Raw genomic sequence first — 26,061 nt, forward strand, 5'->3', positions numbered from 1 at the left:
CTGCATGTAGTGTGTAAGATCATTTGCACACAGCATGATGGGGACTGCTACCATTAAAGTGACAGTTAAAGTCAGGTTTTAAACAGGTTTAATACACTCAGAGAAAAAAGGTGCCAGCCAGTACCAAAAACCATTGTTGGTGCTTTGTAGTGCTACCTAGAACACCTTGTAGAAGGTTCTTTGTGAGAGGGTTCTGTGTAGCACAAGAAGGGTTCCTCGACAGGGACAAATCATAGACCCTTTAAACAGTTCTTCATGACAGGGTTCTATGTAGCACCAAAAAGGGTTCTATATGTTAATACTGTACATACTGTATAAGGAACCATGAACATTTCTATATAGAACCATGTTAAATGGTTTGAATGAAAGAACCATAGGGGGTTCTTTAAATGGTTGTAATTTATAATCTAAGGGACCTTTAATTGTTAGATTTTATAGATATTTTATTTTTACTAGGAGTAGTAGCCGAGATTCAGGAGGAGTGCAGGCAATTTCACATTGTGGCAGATCACAACATATCTCAGAGTTAAAAACTACAAGACACCTCAAAGGTGAATAATCTCGCATAATAATTTGTATTATAAGAGGTGGAGGACAGATGTTTATTCAGAACCTTTATTTACCTTAATTCTCTAACCTTTATTCTGTGATGTATTTTGTTGTTGTTGTTTGTAATGTGAGCTGCTGTAACGCCTTCAGATTCCCCTCAGGATCAATAAAGTATCTATCTATCTATCTATCTATCTATCTATCTATCTATCTATCTATCTATCTATCTATCTATCTATCTATCTCTCTATCTCTCTATCTATCTATCTATCTATCTATCTATCTATAGGCCTACCTACCAATGCTTTTTCTCACACACTGTCCCAAGCTTTATGAATAAGTGATGATCTATCTCTAGTTAGTTTTATCTCTTACCTTGAAAACATCATAATGGCCTGAGCCGCTAATGTTAACCATTGCACAATGTATTAAAACAAAAAAAATAATTGAGCTACAGCAGCCAATTTATGAATGTCTTTGCAAATGAATTGTCTCATAGCAGAGTGACACCTGGTGACGGATCAGCTGAAAAACGTCCTGCTCCAGCTCGCTGCAGTGCACTGCGAGTCGATAGAGGGCACTGTACAAAAAATTGACATGCATCAACTTGTCCTATGACTTACGGAAGCGGAAATAGTATCTGTAGCGCTTGTTGTGTGGAGGAGCGTGTTTTGCAGAAACGTATAGCCAACGCGTTTACTTTGGAGGAGTAAATAAATCACGTCTCCCGAAATATATATTGATTTAGAGGGTTTCTGCGCCGTTCTTCTAGATTTTAGCAGAGTAACGTTGACTCTGGCGCAAGCTAACACTAGCTGGCTCCTCTGCAAAATCGCTAGCTAACTTAAAGCTAGCTAGCTTGTGTTAGCCGCCGGTTTTCATTGAGCACAAAAGTGCGCAAAAGATCATTCTACCATGGCGGATGTTACTGCACGTAGCTTGCAGTATGAGTACAAAGCGGTAAGTTTATTTCAAATGATAAGTATCACTACGCTATGTATAGTTTTGAGTCTTGACTGCGAGGACGCTAGCCACGCGCTAGTCTGAGCCGTAGAGTGTCTTGAGTCTTAAATTGAAAGACGCAGAGAGCAGCAGTCTAATTTATGTAAAGATGATTAGTGTTGTAAAGCATCTTGATAAAACTGCTGTATTCAGTTTTAATTTTGCTTGACCTTGATAGAAAGTACGTGTAAGCAAGTATACATTGTCGTGTTCCATTATTCACAGCATTTTGCTAGTTTAGTAAGTCTTAGTTAGTTTGTCTGACTCTGGTCGTGTTGTTGTAGAACTCCAACTTGGTCTTGCAAGCTGATCGCTCGCTGATTGACCGCACACGGCGTGATGAGCCGACGGGAGAGGTGCTGTCCCTGGTGGGGAAGTTGGAGGGGACCAAGATGGGTGACAAATCACAGAGGACCAAACCTTCAATGCTGGAGGAAAGACGTGCAAAGTGAGTAAATGTGGCAATTTCAGATATTTTTCCTTGCATGAGTCACTTTACTGTAACCGAAGTATGCATCTTTCATTCCACCGTATTCCTTTGATGTGTGCAGGAGGAGGAAGCGAGATGAGGACAGGCATGATATCAACAAGATGAAGGGCTTCACCCTGCTGTCAGAAGGCATTGATGAGATGGTGGGCATCGTGTACAAGCCCAAAACTAAGGAGACCAGAGAGACCTATGAGGTCCTGCTCAGCTTCATCCAGGCTGCCCTGGGAGATCAGGTCAGATAATCACTCATCACAAGACATTTCTGCAACTACTGAATGCTGAACTAATGACATGTTCAACACCCAATGCAGGCATTGATGACAACTCAGTTAAGCAAATAACTTTATACTAACAACAAAGACTGCCCTGAATAGCATTGACTGTGTGTGTGGTGTTTCTATATTTCTGCAGCCACGAGACATTCTGTGTGGTGCTGCTGACGAGGTCCTGGCTGTACTGAAGAATGACAAGATGAGGGACAAGGAGAGACGACGCGAAGTGGAGCAGCTGCTGGGGCCTGCAGACGACACACGCTACCATGTGCTTGTCAACCTGGGCAAGAAGATATCTGACTATGGGGGTGATAAGGAACTCCAGAACATGGGTATGGAACAGACCATTGAAGTTGTGGCATCCTTATCACAGTTCGGCAATATACTCACACAACCAGATTATGCAGATGATGTTAGGCTACTATGAAATACTAAAATCTATCACTGCTTCGACACACAGATGACAACATTGACGAAACATACGGAGTGAATGTCCAATTTGAATCTGATGAAGAGGTGAGTAGGTCCTTCCAATTTCAGTCTTCATAGTCAGGATGGGTTGAATGGTTTTTGTATGTTGAAAATGGTACATGGGATGACATTGATATTGACTCCTTTTTTATTGCAGGAGGGAGATGAGGATCAGTTTGGGGAGGTGCGAGACCAGGGTTCAGATGAAGACAGTGAAGGAGAGGAAGCGGACGTGGGCTGCACACTCACAGCCAACGTAAGTCCCATATTGACATTAATGGACACTAAATGAACAATGTATCGTTATTTATAAATACTAAACACGTATGCTGTCTTTTAAATTATTTATTTCTCTCTCCTCCCCTCTAGCTTGGTGTCACAGGTGACGTAATGACTGCGAAGAAAAAGGACCTGCATCCTCGTGACATTGATGCCTTCTGGCTCCAGCGTCAGCTCAGCCGCTTCTATGACGATGCCATTGTCTCTCAGAAGAAAGCAGACGAGGTTCTGGAAATCCTAAAGGTCAGTTTGTTTATGCACATTTTTTTGTCTGTGTGTGTGTGTCTTATAACCCACAGCCTGATTGACCATATATTTATCACACAGACGGCCAGTGATGATAGAGAGTGTGAGAATCAGCTGGTCTTGCTGCTGGGGTTCAACACCTTTGACTTCATCAAAATCCTTCGCCAGCATCGGCGCATGAGTGAGTACCTGTCAAATTGCACTAAACTGAGACTATTACAGCTTTCATTGCTTTATTTGAGGGGTCATTTTATGAGATGATAATTAACTTCTGCTCCCCCTCAGTTCAGTACTGTACAATGTTGGCAAGTGCCCAGAGCGAAGCAGAGAAGGAGAAGATCATTGGAAAGATGGAGGCTGATCAGGACTTGTCCAAAGTTCTTTACCAGCTGCAGGAGACGGAGAAGGAGGATATTATTCGGGTACAAAGGCATTCTCTTTGTCATGGTTATCAATCCTATAAGTCTTTGATTCAGTGCTGTGTCATGTAAACACATCATCAAAATAAATTATTTTGACAAGATTTGAATGTAGGCTAAACATCCACCTCCTAACACATGGTCTTTGTATCTTTAGGAGGAGCGCTCTCGCAGGGAAAGAGTGAGGAAGTCTCGTGTAGACAATGACTTGGAGTCTATGGACATTGGCCATGGAGAGGTGGGGACCACATATGCACATATCCTGTACATGCTCCTCTTCTAATGTGAATATAGCCGGAACACCCATTGTGTAATCCACATCTGACCTTCGACACAGATCTTACCGGCATATTGTATATAACATGTATGTATGTTGCAATACTGCAACCAAAGGAACTGTGCGTGTGTACATTGCTAAATGTCTGTGATGTTATAACTCTCCTCCTCACAGAACATGACCCCTCGGCAGCTTCTGGACCTGGAGGATCTGACCTTCACACAGGGAAGTCACTTCATGGCCAACAAGAGATGTCAGCTGCCAGACGGCTCATTCCGCAAGCAACGCAAAGGCTATGAGGAAGTGCACGTACCTGCCCTCAAGCCCAAACCCTTCGCTGACGATGAGGTTTGTGTGTTTGTGAGCCTCTTAACTGTGAGACGACAAGCAATGTTTGGGAAATGGAGATGTATGTCTATTTTACTTCTACATTCCTTTCATGGTATATCTGTATTACCAGGTACTGACGGCCATTGACAAGCTGCCCAAGTATGCCCAGGCTGGGTTTGAAGGGTTCAAAACCCTTAATCGCATCCAGAGCAAGCTGTTCAAGACTGCCATGGAGACAGATGAGAATCTGCTGGTTTGCGCTCCCACGGTTAGTAAACAAACAACTGTCAACTACATAACTACTCTCTATAGTGTGATTACTATATCTCTCTGGTCAGCTTGTTTTGTTCATACAATTGCTTGTTTATGAAAGTGCTATGCTTTAAGCTCTTGTATGTATGTTTTGTTATGCTAAACAGCTGATCCTAATGTTTTTTCTATATCTGTTCCACTGCGCCTCCAGGGAGCTGGTAAGACCAACGTAGCCCTGATGGCTATGCTGAGGGAGATCGGGAAGCACATCAACCTAGACGGAACCATCAATTTGGACGACTTCAAGATCATCTATGTGGCCCCTATGCGCTCGCTGGTACAGGAGATGGTGGGGAGCTTTAGTAAGGTAAGACTTGTTGTCCTCCTTTTGGATCTAGAGCTCAAATGACATCAACTTGAATTTCCAAGAGACTTTATGTTCTGGTTTTCATGCCTGTGTCTCTCCCAGCGCTTGGCGAGTTACGGCATCACAGTGTCTGAGCTGACAGGAGACCACCAGCTATGTAAGGAGGAGATCAACGCAACCCAGGTCATCGTCTGCACCCCAGAGAAATGGGACATCATCACCCGCAAAGGAGGAGAGCGCACCTACACCCAGCTAGTGCGCCTCATTATAATTGTAAGTGCAGTCGCTAGTCTCAAGGAAGCAGATGCTGCTCCTCATAAAGGACGTTAACCCATCTGGTACCTATTCAAGCAACCCATGATCAAACTTCATGTGCATGTGTGTCCTGTGACATAATACTAATTTCATGTGATGTAATTTTGTTGTCAGGATGAGATCCACTTGCTACATGACGACCGTGGTCCTGTGCTGGAGTCTCTGGTGGCGAGGACCATCCGCAATGTGGAGCTGACCCAGGAGGACGTTCGTCTGCTGGGCCTCAGTGCCACCCTGCCCAACTACGAGGATGTGGCCACATGCCTGCGCGTGGATCCCGCCAAAGGACTCTTCTACTTCGACAACAGGTCAGCAAAGAAGGAGGGAGAACCTCTATGAACAGTCTCAATGATCCAAACACAGTCAGCTTTTCTCCTACATGGGGTCAAATTGTAAACACAAGTTTGAAGGCCATTCTTTTCCATTTTTCTCTAGTTTTCGGCCAGTGCCTCTGGAGCAGACATACGTTGGCATTACAGAGAAGAAGGCTATCAAGCGCTTCCAGATCATGAATGAGATTGTCTATGAGAAGATCATGGAGCATGCTGGGAAGAACCAGGTGTGGCTCGGCCTAGTGTTCTCTAAACATTTGGCTCACATTTGCCACAGAACATTTCATCTTTTTAATCCCTGTTAACTGTGTTGTGTATTTTAGATGAAAAATATCAATTTACAGAGTGATCCACAAGCTTTTATGTAGCCCTTCAGTAACTTATCTCCCTCCCTGTGCTAGGTCCTGGTGTTTGTCCACTCCAGGAAGGAGACAGGGAAGACAGCCCGGGCCATAAGGGACATGTGCCTGGAGAAGGACACACTGGGGCTGTTCCTGAGGGAGGGGTCAGCCTCCACTGAGGTGTTGAGGACTGAGGCTGAGCAGTGCAAGGTGAGTCCGACTGACCTGAGACCTGGTTCCAGATACCAAAGCCTATTGCGTCTGTCTAAATGCAGATTTGGCACCCCTGTCCTAGGTGCAGTGACTATGGTCACTTAGTCCCATTTAAAAGGCAGACATGTCTCATTTTATAATGCCTAATCCAGTTTTGTCATTCCTTCTCTGCCAGAACCTTGAGCTGAAGGACTTGCTCCCCTACGGTTTTGCTATCCACCATGCAGGAATGACCAGAGTGGACCGTACCTTGACGGAGGATCTCTTCGCTGATCGCCACATTCAGGTGATAGTCATCAAATATCTATTTGCCTGACATTTTTCACTGACACTGTAGAGAAAAGGGCCTGTCTCACAGAAAGGATTCTATTTCAGGTGCTGGTGTCAACAGCCACTTTGGCCTGGGGTGTCAACCTGCCAGCTCACACCGTCATCATCAAAGGCACACAGGTGTACAGCCCTGAGAAAGGCAGATGGACCGAGCTGGGAGCCCTGGACATCCTACAGGTCAGTCTGCACCAGCTGGACACAGAACTACATAGCCAAATAGCTGCTGAGATTATTTAAAATGATCAGCACATTCCCGTGTGTGTAAGCTGTCTGAATGACACATGTCTCTGTGTTGTGCCGTTCAGATGCTTGGTCGAGCCGGCCGTCCTCAGTATGACACCAAGGGTGAGGGCATTCTCATCACGTCCCACGGGGAGCTGCAGTACTACCTGTCCCTTCTCAACCAGCAACTGCCCATCGAGAGTCAGATGGTGGGCAAACTGCCAGACATGCTCAACGCTGAGATAGTACTGGGCAACGTACAGACTACTAAGGTGAGAGTCTGGTGCACTTAACACACCTTGTAGAAGTCTCAAACACATACACTGTTTCTGTGGGTTGTACATACAGACTGATCTCTGCAGTGGTGCATTGGACATTCAAACCCTCACCGCTTTTTCTTTCTCTTTGTTCAATCAGGATGCAGTGAACTGGCTTGGCTACACCTACCTATATGTGCGCATGCTACGCAACCCCACCCTCTATGGGGTCTCCCATGACGACCGCAGCTCAGACCCACTGCTGGAGAGACGCAGGATGGACCTGATCCACACGGCAGCCAACGTGCTGGACAAGAACAGCCTGGTCAAATATGACAAGAGGAGTGGCAGCTTCCAGGTACAGTACACAACACCATGCTCTCTGTTTGTGAGGGATGATCAGTGTAATTGAGAACCCTCTGCTGGTTTCTCCCTCATCAAAAGCTTCTAAAATGGTGAAAACATCTTATAAACTGATAATATTAGGCAAATTGGGGTTTGTTTTCAAGGTTGTCTTTGTTCACGTCACCCTATTTTCTTCCCCTGAAGGTGACAGATTTGGGTCGTATTGCCAGTCACTTCTACATCACCCACGACTCCATTCAGACTTACAACCAGCTGCTGAAGCCCACGCTCAGTGAGATCGAGCTCTTCCGTGTCTTCTCCCTCTCCTCTGAATTCAGGAACATCACTGTCAGAGAGGTATACACTGATAGCTCATGTTTTCATACAACATTCATGGGGAGTGATTTTTAATTAGGGTCAACAACAAACTTGAGACCGTTTGTCTCGCATTGTGCATTTGAATGCTGACATGAGAGGACTTGTTTCAGGAAGAGAAGTTGGAGTTGCAGAAGCTGCTTGAGAGAGTTCCCATCCCAGTGAAGGAGAGCATTGAAGAGCCCAGTGCTAAGGTATATAGGCCTATGTGTTTGTGATATATATTAAAACATTTTTGTGGTTTGTGGTCAACCATAGTTCCATGGTACAGCAGTATCGTAATAAGTACATATTTTGGAGCTAGTTTGATGTTTGTATGTTTTTGTTACAGATCAACGTGCTGCTCCAGGCTTACATCTCCCAGCTCAAACTAGAGGGCTTTGCTCTGATGGCCGACATGGTGTATGTTACACAGGTACGGTCACATCTATGCTTGCATTATAGTGCTCTCAATTAACAAGATGATATAATGATGTTTATTTACCAAAGTAAAGAAATTCTCATGAGGCTGATAATTACTTGTATCCTCAGAGTGCTGGAAGGCTGATGCGAGCCATATTTGAGATTGTCCTGAGCAGGGGGTGGGCTCAGCTCACAGACAAGACCATGAACCTCTGCAAGATGATTGACAAGAGGATGTGAGTCTGCCAATGCTTCTTTTTCCAGACAAACAGCCCTAATTTAATAAGCCATTAAGCTCCTCCGGCCTTCCCTGTCTTAATCCATTCCTCTTCTCCACAGGTGGCAATCCATGTCTCCTCTACGCCAGTTCAGGAAGCTGCCAGAGGAAGTCATTAAGAAGATTGAGAAGAAAAACTTCCCCTTCGAGCGCCTCTATGACTTGAACCACAATGAAATTGGTGAGTGTTCACCCCAAATCTTCAATTTCTACCCAATACTCACACAAACACACCCTGTATGCGTATTGATTTACCCTTCCAGCTGTTGAAATGATCATTAAAAAAGTCATTCTTGCCCCCAGGTGAGTTGATCCGCATGCCGAAGATGGGGAAGACCATCCACAAGTACGTGCATCAGTTCCCCAAGCTGGACCTGGCTGTCCACCTGCAGCCCATCACCCGCTCTACACTGAAGGTGGAGCTCACCATCACACCTGACTTCCAGTGGGACGACAAGGTCTGTGAAATACCCCAACAAACATACCTTTTAAATGTTAGGATTTAAAAATAGAAGTTGTATCTATTATAGAAAACTAGTGCTCAAATCTTGTAACAGGATTTGGATTAAATTATGTGTTTCTTACTGTAATATCCCATCCTCTTATGGTAAATTTAAAGACAATAAAAGGGCTAGCAATCCCACACCCAGTGAAGAGATCGAAGGACAACAGATAGTCTTAGAATATTTGAAGAGTGCAATAATAGAGGGGTGAGGTTAAGGTGAGGGTTGACTAGGGGGTTGACTAGAGGGTATGAATACAATGAGTACAATGGTTCAAAGCTGCAGAAACAAGATAGAGTGATCCAAGGACAGGATAGATGAGTAATAAACACAGTTGTAAACAGCCAGGACAGATGGCTTTTGTAAACAGCCTGGGTCAATCAGTCTTTCAACAGACTGACCGACGCCAGGTCAGGTGGGAGTAGCCCCCTGGATGACGAAATGTAGTTCTTGAATGTTATTGGTGTATGTAGACAGGAACTAGAAGTTTGTTGAATGGAGGGCGTTGACCTGTGTGATGTTTATAAAAAGACAGGTAACGGAAGTGGAAAAGAGTTCAACTTTGCAAATCTGAAACGGCTTCTTTCTCTGTGAATAAAGTCTCTGAATGAATCAACAGCTCTGGTTAACGGTATTTTATTTCAAAATACTATGATTTAAATTCTACGACACTCACCCTGACCCTCCCCACCCACTGTCTCCTGCCCACTCAGGTGCACGGGTCGTCTGAGGCCTTCTGGATCCTGGTGGAGGATGTGGACAGTGAGGTCATCCTGCACCACGAGTACTTCCTGCTAAAGGCCAAGTATGCCCAGGATGAACATCTGGTCACCTTCTTTGTGCCCGTGTTCGAGCCCCTGCCTCCCCAGTACTTCATCCGCGTGGCCTCTGACCGCTGGCTCTGTGAGTAGCACATCTCTAGCACTTATAAGAAGCTTTAAACTATAAGGACAAATATCTATTGTAATAGAATGGTCATGAACATGTATCTGATATGCCCACCTATCACACCCACCCCTGCCCATCTCTCCCGCTCTCAGCTTGTGAGACCCAGCTGCCAGTGTCTTTCCGTCACCTGATCCTGCCAGAGAAGTACCCCCCTCCCACTGAGCTGCTGGACTTGCAGCCCCTTCCTGTGACCGCCCTCCGGAACGCTGCCTTTGAGACCCTGTACCAGAACAAGTTCCCCTTCTTCAACCCCATCCAGACACAGGGTAAGAGACACTCAGAGATATCGCCAACCTTTGAAATGGTTTCTCATTGCGCCTGGCCTGGCTCTGTACACTTTTTGTGCTTAGATATAGGCTGTAGACTAATGAGTAAGATCGTCTATATTCCTCCAGTGTTCAACGCAGTGTACAACAGTGATGACAACGTGTTTGTGGGAGCTCCCACCGGCAGTGGAAAGACCATCTGTGCCGAGTTTGCCATTCTGAGAATGCTGCTGCACAACGCAGAGGGACGCTGTGTCTACATCACACCCATGGAAGCTCTGGCTGAACAGGTACTAAGTGCTAGGAGTTGGTAATGTTGATAACATTGCCAGCTCTTCTAACTTATGACGGTCCAAGCCTACATTGCCCACTTCCTTCCTGCCTCACCTAACCTCACTCCTGTGTTGTGTCCAGGTGTTTGTTGACTGGCACCAGAAGTTCCAGGATGCTCTGAATAAGAAGGTGGTGTTGCTGACAGGAGAGACCAGCACAGATCTGAAGCTGCTGGGGAAGGGTGACATCATCGTCAGCACTCCCGACAAATGGGACATCCTGTCTCGCCGCTGGAAGCAGAGGAAGAATGTCCAGAACGTCAGCCTCTTCATCGTGGACGAGACACATCTCATAGGAGGAGAGAACGGGGTAAGACCACAGAGCCAAATGGATACAACCTTTTATTTTCACATGCTCTGTAATAAAAGCACTATGCATCTGTACAATACTTCTATTTTGTCTTTGGAAGTTATAAATACATGTATGTTAACACTCATACTCTTGCTTCCAGCCCGTGTTGGAGGTGATCTGCTCCAGGATGAGGTACATCTCCTCTCAGATCGAACGTCCCATCCGAATCGTGGCCCTCAGCTCGTCTCTCTCCAATGCTAAAGACGTGGCCCACTGGCTGGGCTGTAGCACCACGGCCACCTTTAACTTCCACCCCAACGTGCGGCCCGTACCTCTGGAGCTTCACATCCAGGTCTGAACACTGTCTGCTGTCTCTGAATGTTACGTCATCATCAGCCTGGTCTTCACATGGAAGGATTCATCTACTGTATACCATGAGAATACTTTCGTATTTACCTAGAGATGATCTAAATCTAATCCTCTTATATTTCTCCTCTACTAGGGCTTCAATGTGAGCCACACTCAGACTCGACTGCTGTCCATGGCCAAGCCAGTGTACCACGCCATCATGAAGCACTCCCCCTCCAAACCAGCCGTGGTGTTCGTCCCATCCCGCCGGCAGACCCGCCTCACCGCTATCGACATCCTCACCTTCTGCGCTGCTGATGTGGTTCCTCAGAGGTCAGTGTCATAACCGACAAGAGGTCTTCAGTACTGTTAGGTGTTGTAACCTGTCTTGCGGTTTCAGATCAGTAACAGATGTTCATGTCTCCCTGTAGGTTCCTGCATTGTACTGAGAAGGACCTGGCTCCCTTCCTGGAGAAGGTGGCTGATGCCACCCTGAAGGAGACTCTGGCCAATGGAGTGGGCTACCTGCATGAAGGCCTGTCTGGCACAGAGCGCAGGATCGTGGAACAGCTCTTCAACTCAGGTACAGTCCTCTGAACCTGCTACTGCATGCCATATAAAGGACGGAGTAGGATTTCTATTATGATATTTAATCCCCCTCTCCAACCAACAGGTGCAGTCCAGGTCGTGGTGGCATCACGCTCCCTCTGCTGGGGTACCAACATCTCTGCACACCTGGTCGTTGTCATGGACACCCAATACTACAATGGCAAAATCCATGCGTAAGTATCTACCACATGGAGGTGGCGCTGTACAGGTTTTGTTAATGACTACATAATATTATTCATGACCATATTCCATATACATTATGCCTGTTCGTGACAGTTTCCTCCCTATGTCCCCAGCTACGTGGACTACCCCATCTATGATGTCCTCCAGATGGTAGGGAAGGCCAACCGACCCCTACAGGACGATGAGGGACGCTGCGTCATCATGTGCCAGGGCTCCAAAAAGGTAGTGTCATCCTCCTCTCTCCGTCTGTCTTTTCAACTCCATTTGCAATCTGTCCATTTCTCTCCGGAATGACAGGGTGACGCAATGAAAGAGATTAACTAAATCTTGTCTTTCTCCCCTCCAGGATTTCTTCAAGAAGTTCCTGTATGAGCCCCTGCCAGTGGAGTCTCACCTGGACCACTGCATGCACGACCACTTCAACGCTGAGATCGTCACCAAGACGGTGGAGAACAAACAGGATGCAGTGGACTACCTGACCTGGACGTTCCTCTACCGCCGCATGACCCAGAACCCCAACTACTACAACCTGCAGGGTGAGTCACGTCTATGAGTCACGCTCTCACTGACGTCTGCTTTAGACACTCACTGATGTGGTCTTATGAGACCAGACTGTATGTCTTAGTTGAGGTTGGCTTTCTTGTCAATATGTATTGGTGGTTCAGTGAATCTTATCTTAAACTGCCTCTCTCTATCTCTTGCTCTCTCCAGGCATGTCTCACCGTCACTTGTCAGACCACCTGTCAGAGCTGGTGGAAAACACACTGCATGACCTGGAGCAGTCCAAGTGCATCAGCATCGAGGACGAGATGGACGTGGCACCTCTTAACTTGGGCATGATCGCAGCCTACTACTACATCAACTACACCACCATAGGTAGGAACTACCACAACCACCACCACACTACAGTTACTATCACAAATACCATTTCATAGACTACAACACTGTTATAGCTACTCTAAGTACCTATAGTCAGTATCAGTACTGATACAACTATGTTATATTTGCCAACTGATGTTGTTTCTTTTTTGTTTACATCAGAGTTGTTCAGTATGTCCCTGAATGCCAAGACAAAGATCCGTGGGTTGATTGAGATCATCTCCAATGCTGCCGAGTACAAGAACATCCCCATCAGACACCATGAGGATAATCTGCTCCGACAGGTGAACACACTCAATGCATTTACGTCAAATATGAAATCAGTCCTCAAATATGAAATTAATCCACAGACACACACTATGAAATGGACATTAATCAAGTTGAAAAACGTCTTACCTTTCAGCTGGCCCAGAAAGTGCCCCACAAACTAAACAACCCCAAGTTCAACGACCCCCACGTGAAGACCAACCTGCTGCTGCAAGCTCACCTGTCCAGGATGCAGCTAAGCGCTGAGCTCCAGTCTGACACAGAGGAGATCCTGAGCAAGGTAAGGAGGAGGAGGAGGAGGGTTGGGCCAAAGTAGCACAGGCTATGCAGGTCTTTGATCAGGTATGAATAGATCTCTTGATGGTATCTCAGCTGTTGTTAAGGGACTAGTCTATGCTGTGTTGGTGTTGCAGGCGTGTTGGTGTGTAATCCTGACGTGTGTCTAACCTGTATGTATGTGTACTACGGTTGTGCTATGTGTAGGCGGTGCGTCTGATCCAGGCATGTGTGGACGTGCTGTCCAGTAATGGGTGGCTAAGCCCTGCGCTGGCTGCTATGGAGCTGGCTCAGATGGTCACGCAGGCCATGTGGTCCAAGGACTCCTACCTCAAACAGCTGCCCTACTTCACCAACGAACACATCAAGCGCTGCACGGATAAGGTGAGATACTCGCTTCTCCCCACTATTTATCTATTGGTAACACTGCAATTAATCAGACAAAGGCTGTGTTTGTGTTTCTTCAGTGTTTGAGGCTGATCTCTCTCTCTCTCTCTCTCTCTCTCAGGGTGTGGAGAGTATCTTTGACATCATGGAGATGGAGGATGAGGACCGTAGCGAGCTGCTGCAGCTCTCTGACACTCAGATAGCAGATGTGGCTCGCTTCTGTAACCGCTACCCCAACATTGAACTGTCCTATGAGGTGGCAGAGAAGGACAACATCAAGAGGTGAGATGATGTTTGAGGGCTCTTAGTGGTATAGGGAAATCTTTCATGACTCAATATAGACATAGGAATGTCAGAGTATTTATATGAGCACAATGAGTGTAACAGAATAAGTGAAAGTGTCTTATCATTTTCATCTTATTCACAGCGGAGGTCCAGTCCTGGTTCTCGTCCAGCTGGAGAGAGAGGAGGAGGTGACTGGGCCTGTTATTGCCCCACTCTTCCCCCAGGTATGTTTCAACACAAGTTAATGTCGGAGTTCAAGTTACTCTACTGGTTCAAGTGCAAAGTCAACAGTGGTCATGTTAAACTTTAACTGTGGTGTTGTTCCAGAAACGTGAGGAGGGCTGGTGGGTGGTGATTGGCGACCCCAAGTCCAACAGCTTGATCTCCATCAAGAGGCTGACCCTGCAGCAGAAGGCCAAGGTCAGTAACAACGCCAACTGGACACTCATATGAGCTTGTAAACAATACCCGCAGTCATGTGTAGCTTTGACAATCACCATCCATAGTACAAATGTGTTATTAAAGGGAAGGTGGCATTAAACCTGAATACACAATCTTTTTATGAATTTGTTCTTTTATTTGTGTTTTAAAAATGTTTTAATCAAGCTTATGTATATATCTATTCTCCCTCCTAATGCAGGTGAAACTGGACTTTGTCGCACCAGTGCTGGGCGTTCACAACTACACATTGTACTTCATGAGCGATGCCTACATGGGCTGTGACCAAGAGTACAAGTTCAGCGTGGACGTGAAGGAGGCAGAGAGTGATGGAGACAGCGACTCAGACTAGATTGGCAACAAAAGTCGTGTCTCAGTCTGAACTGATGATTTCTTTTTATGTAATTGCGTCAGATTTTGTTTCTGTTTATTTTTCTGTGACCCATTGTCATTGTATGCTCTTACGGTAATAATGGTCAAATATTTTATATGGCTACAATTGTTTTTCTATTTAGATAAAAATGTGGTTAATGTGCACCAGCCCAGGATACAAATGTATATAGTGCCTGATTAGAAGAACCAACCAAAATGTGTACGTGAAAAAGTGCTTACGATTGTAGTGAACAGCCATTGAATATCGAAGATTTGTCTTAGAAAATGTGTCGACTGTAACTTTCAACAGCTCTGGAATAAACGGATGTGATTATAATTGGATTGGTCCAATAGGTTATTTTGTAGTAATATGCTTTGTGCTGTCCTGCATTGGTTTTGCAATAAAGAAAATCCACACTTGACTGATTTCTAACTATGAATAAGTAAATTCCAGGAAATTTCATTGTGATACCAAGTTTATGATATTGTATTTTATTTCATGAAATGCCATTGTATGCCAAGTATTGTTATTAAAAAAAAATACATAGCACACGTTATGAAATTCACACTCAAGCCCCTGAGGACTGGCAACCCATCCTGAATTTGATCATTCAGTCTGAATCAGCCACCTTGAAGCTGATTGTAACCATGTCACACTTGAGGCGTTATATGCTAAATGTCTCTGGATTGTCTCTATCCAATCAGAGTATAAAAGTCTTTAATGTAAACCGAAGCGCTGCAATACACACATGGGTTAAAGTTTCTGAAAGGACAAGGATTTGAAAGAATGGATTTCCATTCTGGAGGCGTCAGGGAGGAAAGTGAATTCAGACTTGAATCCGTGGAGAATAACGATAGTGGGCGGAACGATTCAAGGATCGGTCGGCAGGTATCCTGAAGACCACATTTTAGAAACAAAATTATACATGAGCACAGATAATGATCCAGGTCCAAGTATTAAATTCTCCTCAAAATTGGTATCATGATAAGTAATATAAGTAGTATAAACATAGCATGTTACAATATCAGTGCAGGTAAGTGTGCTAGGTAAATTCAGCAATGGTAATTATTGAAGTCCTAACAAGCCAATCATACTGTATACTCCATCCAATTAATCCTCTGACTGGTAGTTCCAGATTGCCATCTCTCCATTGTCACTGCAGGAGACAAGGAGCCCTGCTTCCTTTGGATTCCAGGTGACACAGTTGACATCCTGGCTGTGGGCCTTGGGCATTTGGGCAGACAAGAAGAAGACAGGCTGGTCTGGATCAGCGGTCTCATCCTCCTTAAACACACGCACTCCATCATCACCACAAGCAGTGGCCAGGGCACCAGTCAGTGGACACCTGAGAACAACACAACAGAGGCCTGACTTACTTGACTGAGTTAACTTTAGGTATTAAAGGGAGTAAGGACTAGGAAAGGGGGTGCTCACCATGCAATATCATACACTGCCCGTCCATGGAACCCTGACAGGGTGCAAACACACTTCCAAGCCGCCTCTGAGCCGCTACTGCCTTCTGGAAATTAATAAATAAATCAGCATGAGGGTTTGACGGATAGATGGATTAGGCTCTGTATTCTAACCTATCTACATTACCATCCTAACATTTTTTACCTCTGAAGCATGATGTATATTATCCAGCTCACCCTGTCCACTTCCAGACTGACACTCTTTCCAGATCTTCACAGTGCGGTCATCACTGCAGGAGGCTATTCTCTGTCCGCTTGGGTCAAAAGTCAAACTCCAGACTGTTGAGGTGTGTCCCTCCAAGGTGGCCCTACACTCCCAGTCATCATCCACTTCTTTAAAAATACACACATTGTTGTCGTAGCTGGCTGAAGCCAGGAGCTGCGTAGAAAACATCAGTTAGCTTTAGTATGGGAGGAGAATGGAGACTGCAGGCACAAAATGCAGAACACACTCATCGAGAGAACACACTAAATATTCTGTAAAGACTGGGTGGTACAGCAGAGAAATCAAACAGCATATAAAATAGGCAGTACCTCCTGTTTGGGGTGCCAGGCAACATGCTTGACATCCTGTGTATGACAGTTCACCACGCTTACACACTCATACTCATCATCCTCGTCCACTGAAAAAGACGGACAAAGACAAGGTGAGAAATGATTATAATCTGCTGTACTTAAAAGTGCTGTACAGAGGGACAACAGGTGAATCATTGAGGGTCTCCAGTAAAAGAGGAAAACAGGTAGTAATGTTTAATAGGACGTAAATGAATATGCATAATTGTTGATATTACACTGACCTTCCCAGACCCAGACGCTCTTGTCTCTGCTACAAGTGGCCAGCAGGGTCCCTGATGGAGCCCAGGCCACACATTTGACCTCATTCTCATGACCCTCCAACACAGTCAAGCACTAGGAGGGACAGACAGTGCAATGTTCTCAAGCAGGTCTCCAGACTAGCATAGATGTATTGTTCACAACCAATTATAATAGTGGTCTTATTCAATTCATATTCCCTCTCACCTCAAAGTCATCATTTTTCTTTTTCCAGATACAGGTAGTAGCGTCAAAGCTGGCTGAGGCAAGGTAATTCCCACACGGTGACCATGCAACTTTTCTGACAGTTCTCTGGTGTCCATCCTGGAGCACACTCTTGCATTCCCAAGAATCACCTAGAAAACGAATCACAAGGGGGAAATGTTTCACTCGCTGTCCCAGGCACGTGACGCTTCAAACTGAAGATATAGCGATACATGTACAATTATTAGGACAGTTCTACCGTCTACCGTCATCAATCACATGAACTAAAGTGGAACATGTTAAACTGCTTGGTATGGTTTGCTACACTTACAGTAAAGATGTAACAATGTTGGCCAATTTACCTTCTTTTCCCCATATCCGAATGGCCCTGTCACCACCGCATGACGCCATCAATGTGCCCCTGGGGTTCCATGCAACACACCAACATTGTGAATCTGGATGAGCGTTGAATTTCTGAACAAGAACCAATGTGTCCTTCATTGCTAGCTGGCTATCGTGCATGCAACTGATAAGCACAATGTGGAGCCACGAAAACACCACGTCAGACAAATATCAACTACTTAAACGTATCTCCGAGACAACGATGCACTCGTTACGGTCACGCGCTAATTTTAGCAAAGAATATAGTTATATTCACGTTTTACACAGTATCAAATGATATTGAATATGTCTTCTGGCTATGATTATATTTCTACACAATCCATAAACTTCCTTCTCAACATCTACCTCTTCAGAATTGTTGGATCCACGCCCTCGCTCAAGTCTACGGGCTCACTATCACTACCAACAGTACGGGATGAGCATTACACATATTGAAAGAATTGTTGTTGATATTGTTGTAGCTGCACTTGTACACCAGGAGATGGCAGTAAGTAATGCCAACGTGAATTTAAATGGTGTAGTATTGTGACAAAAATACGAAGAAGAAGGAGATGAACAAGGAAACATTTTTCAGGAAGCCAACTGGACTTACCTTTTGTTTTTGTTTTTAGCGCAAGACCTCGTATAAGTCCTCATTTGGGTTTTTTAGATTGATTTATCGGCCAAATTGTGGGACCTTTATAATCAGGTGTGGGTGATAATGGATGTCCGTTCATTGTATTGTTTTAGACATTTTTAGATTACCGTTTTAGAGAACAGCCTAGCTAGCTAGCTAACGTTTCGGATAAAGCAGGCAGCTAACAACAGGCCATTACCGAGGTTTTGGGAAATTATTTGTTCATTGCCAGCGCGTCATTACACACATCTCGCATTGCGAATTAGTGAAACACCGTAGATCTGTTTATTGTAATATTGATGTGCCAGGTGTACCATAATATAGATTACCAACGGTGTACATACACTGCCATCGGCAAAAGGGCAGATTCATTGTTAAAAGCTCTCCGACCTAACGGATTATATATCGAAAGTGAATTGAATGACGATGTATGCACCACCGGGTTCTACTGTCCCTGGAAGCCGGCGAAGAAGAGGGGGTACCACACTGCCCAAGCAGCCAGAGAGAAGCCTGGCATCTGCACTGCCCGGAGCACTCTCCATCACGGCACTGTGTACGGCCTTGGCCGAACCTGCTTGGCTCCGGGTCCATGGAGGTACCTGTCCCAGACAGGAGCTCGGAGTGGCAGACGTTCTGGGGTACACTGACCCCAAACTCCTAGAGGGTTAGTAACACTAACAGCTGCCTTAAGGCACTGTGTTATCTGAAAAAAGTCCCACATTGTTTACACCCATGATCCGATATTTGTGTTAATTATTATTATTATCTTCTACAGATTTCTGTGTGAACTCCCAGACCATCTTGCTGCTGAGAGTTATTGCTGCCTTCTGCTTTCTGGGCATCTTGTGCAGCTTGACAGCTTTCCTGTTGGATGTGTTTGGGCCCAAGCACCCTGCCCTCAAGATCACCCGCAGATATGCATTTGCTCACATTCTCACAGGTATGATTACAGGTTGGGTAGTAAAACTAAGTCTGTTGTTGGTGTGCTATGTGCATTTATGTATCTGTGCACTGTATAGGCTAATGATTTTCAGTCTGATTTATAAAATCTTTTGTCTTGGACACATTCTAAAGAGGTGACTGTGAAACTGGGGTTGACAACTGTTAAGGGAGAGTAATGTAATGTTTTGTCTGTGAGAGGAACAATCATTGTTTCAGTAGAACTATAATTTTTTGCTCCTCTCTCTTTGTATAACTTCAGTGCTGCAGTGTGCCACAGTGATTGGGTTCTGCTACTGGGCCTCAGAGCTCATCTTGTCGCTACAGCAGCAGCACAAGAAGTACCACGGCTCCCTAATCTACGTCACTTTTGCTATCAGCTTCTACCTGGTGGCAGGGGCTGGTGGAGCCTCCATTCTTGCCACAGCTGCCAATCTGCTGCGTCACTACCCTACAGAGGAGGAGGAGCAGGCTCTGGAGCTTCTCTCAGAAATGGAGGAAAGCAGTGAAACATATCCTGCTGATTATGACATTGCCAACCAGTTCCAGCCACCACCTGCATACACACCCTAATGTAGCCAGTTCGGCCTCTTCTCTCTCTTAAACCCATGCTTCTATGTGAGCACCACTTTGGCCTCATAACAAACAAACATACACACACAGACATGTGACCCAATAACTGTACCAAATGGATATTTTCTGCAAATACTCTTCTTTCCAATCAATACAATGTACACAAATGAACACATATTCCTTGTTTATGGGTGCTTGAGTGCATGAAAGCTTCCTGTTATGGTGGCAGAGATTCAATACTTGATTCTTCATTTCACCACTGAAGCTTTGCTTTTAGTAATGTGCATGTAAATGGCATTTAGGATCTGACCCTTACATGTAAAGTGACAAACTGTATGGGGTGTTTCATGCTTTGCTGTACGATTTGGGTCTACATCTGGTTTATTAAAAGATTATATATATGGTTCAAGACTCTTGGTATATGACAGTGTTGAAGTCACAGCTTGACAAATGCCATGTTCTGAACAAAGTTTGGGCTTTCCTCAAAGTGCTAGTACTAGTATTCTGCCCTTGGTTTGATGTGTTAAAAGACCACAGAACATCAGGCAGCTTAATTTATTTGAATGAGCTTGGTTATTTACCTGTCATGAATATAATTTGACATTTTATTAGTTTAATGTAAAAATAGGGAAATTACTAAAATTTTACATTTCATTGCCCAATTTAAAATTATTTATTTATAGGCTTTCATTCGTGTGATATATAAACTTTTGTATGCAAGGCACTTGTCAGTGTTGTTTAGTCCACAGATCAATTCTAAAGAAACGTAAACACTGACTTTCCAGATTGATTTCTCATAGATGTGAGGTTCTCCTTGCTATATGACAGAAAAACATGTAAGTCTCCCATCCTTTTGCAAATGCATACACTGTATTTTACACTTTTTTCATATGTAGAGAAAAAACAGGAACATGCTTTTCTCTGTTTCACTGGTGATGAGGGTTGAAGCCATTATAGAATCATCCTCTATCTGAATAAATTATACTTCGTAACAGTTGAAGTCAAATGCTCCAATTGAATGACAACTCTTATTTGTATTCAGTGATTAACTTGATTTATGTGACAGTCACAGAATGTGTGTTTTCCCTTGCATGAGTCCCATCCTCCTGATTCTCTAGATTTTGAGAATCTGATTGTAATCATTACATTTTAGGGCTGAGTATCTCAAGTTAAGATTCAGCCCTTTCTGTTAATTTTTGATGTGGTTAATATTGTAGTTGTACCAGTAGGTGATATTGTTGCTCTGATTTATTTCATTTGGCCTTTGTTTATTTTACTTTAGCTTCCCCCCTCATATTGTTGCTGTTCTTTCATCAGTGTGTGAAGATGTAATGTAAAATATTGTGGACTGTTTATACATAAAGCTGGTCATATTTGAAATAAAACCGAAATGCTAATTTTTGCTTTGGATGTTCTTTTTTCTTTTCTTTTTTTTCTTTTTCTTCTATCATCATAAATGACAACTGGACAAAATGTCCTATCTTCTGTGTGGTCATGATAACAAAAAAAATAATCTTCGTGTTGATATCTCTCAAGGTGTTCGGTCTGCTGCTATGGCAACCACCGAGGTCCGTCCAACGCAAGGTGAAAATTAGCCTGGTGACGAAAACTTTACGATAGAGTGCGGTCATATTTTCATTGAGGACAAGGTAGCTACAGTACCCAGGGTTGCGGGGTAAACTAAATGGATTCAGAAATGTCACGAGTGGCATCATTGGAAAGGAATGTATTGTTCCTACAAAAACAGCACAGAGATACACTGACAAAACTACATGAGGAAATTGAAGAACTGAAGCGTGAAAATAAAGGTAGGCCGTGCACGTATAGGCACTTATCTGTTTATACTTGAGCCGCAAATAAGTGGTACTTATTTGTTTAAATACAAAGATTGAATAACTTGGGAAATGATAACCCTGCTAAGTCTCCTCACAATTGCATCGTCACCTCATCCAGGTTTCTCTGAAATAGGCTATTATTTAACTTGCAGAGCTACACTATCGGTTGATAATGGAGCCACAACAGCCACATGAAAAAGGTATCAATTCTTTGTTGCTTTTCACAACATCATGCTGTTGGTGAGGGTTCATGTTCCCACACACAAATGTTAAGGGTCTCACACATACTGTTACAGGCAGTATGTCCTAAAGAAATTGTTTTTTTATGATGAAAGTGTTTTATTTGTCAAAAATGCAAGCATCACATTATGACACAACCAAAGAGACCTATACAGGTTTACAGAGGGTAGATAATCAAGAAATGCTGAATTGAGAATAATGACAATAATACACATAGGCCTTTCCAAGCTTACCCCACAAGTTCTCAATAAATTAACCTCCTTTCGGTTTAGGGTGTACAAAATGTAGATCGCAAATGCAGCTACAGTCCAGAGATTTGAGCTATCCTGACCTTTCCCAACATTCTCTGTGTTTGCATGGTATACCATCTCAGTCAGTAAGGTACAGTAATCCTTATTCACCAGAATATTTTACATAGCAATAAAACTACTGTTTGGTAGTGTTCATTGTATCTTATTTTTCACATGGTCATACAGGGAGGATGTAAAGCCTACAGCTAGTACATCTAAGCTTCTGAATCCAGATTTAAATGTAGTGGCAAAAGGGAGCTTGATTACTTCCTTGCTTCCCCTGCGGATTGATGGTGGTCCAACTCAGTCTCCCCGTGCCCCCACTCTACAGGAGTGTGAGCTTGTCACCCAACAGCTCTGCAACACCAATAGCTTGCAGTCCCAGGAGGTACAGTGAGACCCTACAATCATAAATGTAATGCTATCTGTATACTCCCCAAACACTAAAACTGACTCAACTCAACTTTTGTTTCAGCTCTTGCGTGTGAAGGCTATTCTCAGAGACATAGTATTCAACAACAAGAAAATGTCGCCTGAGGCTTACACACTTACTAAGGCTTACCTTGCTGATTCAGACAGGTGAAATTCATTTCCTTTCATACTTAAGGAAAATATAAACTCATATCCCCAACGTTTTGTGAAGTATTTTGAATCATTTCATTCTCAGAGGTGAAAAAACAGACAGGTTTCCAACACTGCCTATCAAGTCCCTGCCAAAAAAGCAGTAAGTCAGTCAGCCAGTCATGCTTTTCATAATTCATCCATCTTTTCAAATTGTTTTACTTTTTAATAAGAGGTTTTTCATTTATTTGCATTGCACAGGCCAGTACCCCGAATTGGCATGGGAGAAAGAGTGATCTTGCCAGCCATCAAACAGAGTCTGAGCTCCAACATGGCAGAGAGGCAGAGGAAGACACAAGCTGTGCTGAAAGCTCGTCTAAGAAAATTGGTGGAAATGCATCATCACCACTAATTATGTATTTTTCTCTTGGAACTGAATGCTGGCCTAATGCAGTCCTCTGCATGAAGTTTATGGATAATTCACTCTCAGTACAACTTGACTCAGTCTGCCATTCTGTCATGCTTTCCCCTTTTTTGGTCATCCTCAGATCAGATTATATTTGTCCTGTTCTCAGTATGACTACACATAGAGTAGGACAAGAGTAGGAGAGGATAATTCATGGATGGACTATAATATTGCATTACACAATTTGACATACAATTTGTAGCTTTTAGTATGGGCATTCTAACAGATACATCTTGTCGGCTTTGACACTTCCGTCTGTTGTCTGGGATATCAAGAGTTCATGGCCCTAGTAGACAGAAGACACCACATGGTATTACAACATGTAAGAGCCTTATCATGTAATGGGCTTTAAACAAAATCAGTCTCATTCAATACAGAGGCATCACATCTCATCTTTCTTCCTACAAACAATAGAAAACCAAACAGATTTCTTTTTCTTTTAAATCCACAGTAACCTATAGTATATGAATAGATAAGGTAATTTGGAAAAACAGCAGTTTTAAACCTTAACATTTATTCAATTGGACTTTGTGTGTAAAGGAAAAGTATAGAAACATACTTTAAGTCAGTGGTATATCTAAAACTTTCTATTATGAGAGGGCTGAAAAAGGGTGGGACACTGAGTGGGTTATAGACAGTTCATGGTTGAGTGAGACTATGTTTTGACTAGTAGGCTAGAGGACTGTGGCATTGCTGGCCAAATGACTTAGGGTAATGAGATAAATGAAGAAGGTATTATTAGAGGTGATAAGTAAAGGAAGAGGTTTCTCCAGACAAAGAAGTAAAGAGTCTTCTCTTCCCAGAAGCTAGCTTATAAAGTGACGTCATGGGCCCAGTGTGAGTAAGTATAAATACATCTTCAGCAGGTGCAACATTGCTACAGGTGAAAAGGAATTCAGTCAGAGACTGTCAGGGTTGGTGGTGCTGACTCCTCCATTCTTTTTAACACTCTGTTTGAGTCAGGAGTTGAATCATGCTGACATCCAGGCGTTTGCTCGCAAAACAGGCAGCAGCCGTTCTCTCTCGTCAGCCTGTCTGCTTGGCACATCATGGAGGAGACTGGGGCAACTGGGGAAATACCAATATTGCAGTGGTAAGTGGCATTGATTGATTGGTTGCTCAGGTAAGAAGGCAGGCAGAAGAGAGGCAGTGGTGAATAATTCCATGTTTGGAAATAGATATATTTTATATTCAGAAATATATATTTTTTTGTCTAAGTACATTTTGTTTCCCCTTCAGGTGTTCTCAGGATGTGGCTGGTGGGATGGCACTGATATCCATGAGGCAGCATAGTGAGTATGGTTTTGTGGTGAGAGACGTCCTCACACATCTGGGTATTTTAGACATCTAATTTGGTCCTGATAAAGAATTAGACGACTACTTGGCAACTCTGAAATTGATTTAGAGAAGGTATTCAATAGTTTAACTTCCCGTTTTGCAGCACTATGTATCACCTGAGCCGCAATGGGGCACACTTCCAGATATTTGCTCCAAAGCAACAGCAGATGCATGTGATGGACCATATGAAAATGCAACCTGCCTCTGGAGAGAACAGGTATGCTCAGTCAGGTGCAATTGCACAAGAAAATGTACAAAGCTATTATTAATTTGGTGTATTCAGATTTTTTTTTTAATGACTTTAGGGGGTTATCTCCCAGTTTTTACATGGATGGATTAACTGCATGTGCTTCATTTCGCATACTTTTAAACCCACCACTAGGGTTGAGACTGGCAGGAAGTATTAAAAAGTGCTCCTATTTCCATTCCTCAGGAACATGATGATGGAATCAGCCCGTTTCAGCCATGGCCAGGGCATGATGCAAATGCACGATCTCTCCAAGCTTGATGTCAACAGCTTTGATGCAGTCATCTTTCCTGGAGGACATGGCATCACCAAGAACCTGTGAGAAAGAGAGGGGTTCCTCAACCTGGAATGTGGCTTAGAGGTTTATGGTTAGGGTTATGAAATTCAAGAAGATACAGTAAATCTATGTATTGAATGTATGTAAATCTAAGTATTGAATACATATGTGGCATAGTCACACTGAAGTAAGCCCTCTAACCATTGAATATAAAGCAACAGTTTTCCTCACAGATTTGTTAACCTCGTCCCCAGACTATTGCGCACAGCTTCAGAGCATTGGGCGGAAGAGTCTGGTGAACAATATAACAGATTTCTGCGTAGAGTATTATTGAAGATGATATCACAGAGGATACATCAGTTCCTCTCCACATTTTCTGGTTCCAGGTCCTCTTTCAACAAGGACGGAAAAGACTGCAAGCTCCACAGTGATGTGGAGAGGGTCCTCAAGGACTTCCACCGCACCCGCAAGCCTATTGGGTATGTACTGTAGGTCTCTTACCAGGGATGTGTCTATTCCCCATGAAACTCTGAGGCTGTTTTGACTACGATTCACACCTGTCTGTGTGCTACTGACCCATTTTTTCAGTTTATCTAGCATGGCACCTCTGTTGGCATGCCGTGTGCTGCCCAGTCTGGAGGTTACCATGGGCTACGAGAAGGATGAGAACACTCGATGGGGTCACTGGCCCAACACAAACATGGTGCAAGCTGTGAAGAGCATGGGTGCGAGCCATAACGTTCGTGAGCCTTACATATCCTTTCAGAGGTCTTTGACCAATATTGTATGTGTCAATGTATGGGTAACCTAACATTGACTCTACTTTCTCTGAATGTGATATACGCCAATGCAAACACTTTCACTGTATTTCACTGTCTTTTTAACTACTGCATTGACCTTGACTGTTTGTTTCACGAAGCCTATGTGGACGAGAAGAACAAAGTGGTCAGCACCCCTACCTTCATGTGGGAGACAGATTACCACTACCATTATATATTTGATGGTATTGGCAATATGGTCAAGCATGTCATGCGTATGT

The 26,061-nt window shown here is 43.8% G+C and overlaps 4 protein-coding genes across 4 annotated transcripts; 3 read left to right on the forward strand and 1 right to left on the reverse strand.

Annotated features, from left to right (window-relative positions):
- Positions 1–1,213: 1,213 nt before the first annotated feature.
- On the forward strand, positions 1,214–15,170 carry snrnp200 (small nuclear ribonucleoprotein 200 (U5)). The gene is made up of 45 exons (XM_083673626.1): positions 1,214–1,509; positions 1,836–1,999; positions 2,103–2,274; positions 2,453–2,645; positions 2,774–2,829; positions 2,942–3,040; positions 3,154–3,306; positions 3,391–3,490; positions 3,595–3,731; positions 3,886–3,966; positions 4,180–4,353; positions 4,466–4,603; positions 4,799–4,954; positions 5,057–5,227; positions 5,384–5,577; positions 5,705–5,828; positions 6,003–6,152; positions 6,331–6,441; positions 6,531–6,662; positions 6,791–6,979; positions 7,125–7,322; positions 7,514–7,666; positions 7,798–7,878; positions 8,016–8,099; positions 8,216–8,322; positions 8,426–8,544; positions 8,667–8,821; positions 9,580–9,769; positions 9,907–10,080; positions 10,210–10,370; positions 10,495–10,722; positions 10,865–11,056; positions 11,207–11,385; positions 11,484–11,635; positions 11,726–11,834; positions 11,958–12,066; positions 12,191–12,380; positions 12,556–12,720; positions 12,886–13,007; positions 13,127–13,270; positions 13,474–13,650; positions 13,775–13,935; positions 14,081–14,162; positions 14,266–14,358; positions 14,579–15,170. The coding sequence occupies exons 1-45, from the start codon at positions 1,465–1,467 to the stop codon at positions 14,726–14,728; spliced, it is 6,414 nt and encodes a 2,137-aa protein (XP_083529752.1). The 5' UTR covers positions 1,214–1,464; the 3' UTR covers positions 14,729–15,170.
- A 116-nt stretch (positions 15,171–15,286) lies between these two features.
- Positions 15,287–17,979, reverse strand: ciao1 (cytosolic iron-sulfur assembly component 1). Its single transcript, XM_083673627.1, has 7 exons — positions 17,601–17,979; positions 17,242–17,390; positions 17,019–17,130; positions 16,756–16,844; positions 16,399–16,600; positions 16,184–16,268; positions 15,287–16,094 (listed from the first exon to the last, which is right to left on the reverse strand). Exons 1-7 carry the CDS (start codon positions 17,758–17,760, stop codon positions 15,860–15,862), a joined length of 1,032 nt encoding a protein of 343 aa, XP_083529753.1. The 5' UTR covers positions 17,761–17,979; the 3' UTR covers positions 15,287–15,859.
- Positions 17,980–18,199: 220 nt separating this feature from the next.
- tmem127 (transmembrane protein 127) lies at positions 18,200–20,172 on the forward strand. Its single transcript, XM_083673694.1, has 3 exons — positions 18,200–18,920; positions 19,032–19,196; positions 19,458–20,172. The coding sequence occupies exons 1-3, from the start codon at positions 18,677–18,679 to the stop codon at positions 19,766–19,768; spliced, it is 720 nt and encodes a 239-aa protein (XP_083529820.1). The 5' UTR covers positions 18,200–18,676; the 3' UTR covers positions 19,769–20,172.
- Positions 20,173–23,892: 3,720 nt separating this feature from the next.
- On the forward strand, positions 23,893–25,833 carry gatd3l (glutamine amidotransferase class 1 domain containing 3, like; the record flags this gene model as incomplete). The annotated part of the gene is made up of 7 exons (XM_083673292.1): positions 23,893–24,001; positions 24,124–24,253; positions 24,400–24,452; positions 24,602–24,715; positions 24,932–25,063; positions 25,409–25,501; positions 25,611–25,833. Exons 2-7 carry the CDS (start codon positions 24,134–24,136, stop codon positions 25,831–25,833), a joined length of 735 nt encoding a protein of 244 aa, XP_083529418.1. The 5' UTR covers positions 23,893–24,001; positions 24,124–24,133.
- Positions 25,834–26,061: the final 228 nt, after the last annotated feature.

This window comes from Argentina silus, assembly GCF_951799395.1.
Source record: "Argentina silus genome assembly, chromosome: 7".
NCBI lineage: Eukaryota > Metazoa > Chordata > Actinopteri > Argentiniformes > Argentinidae > Argentina > Argentina silus.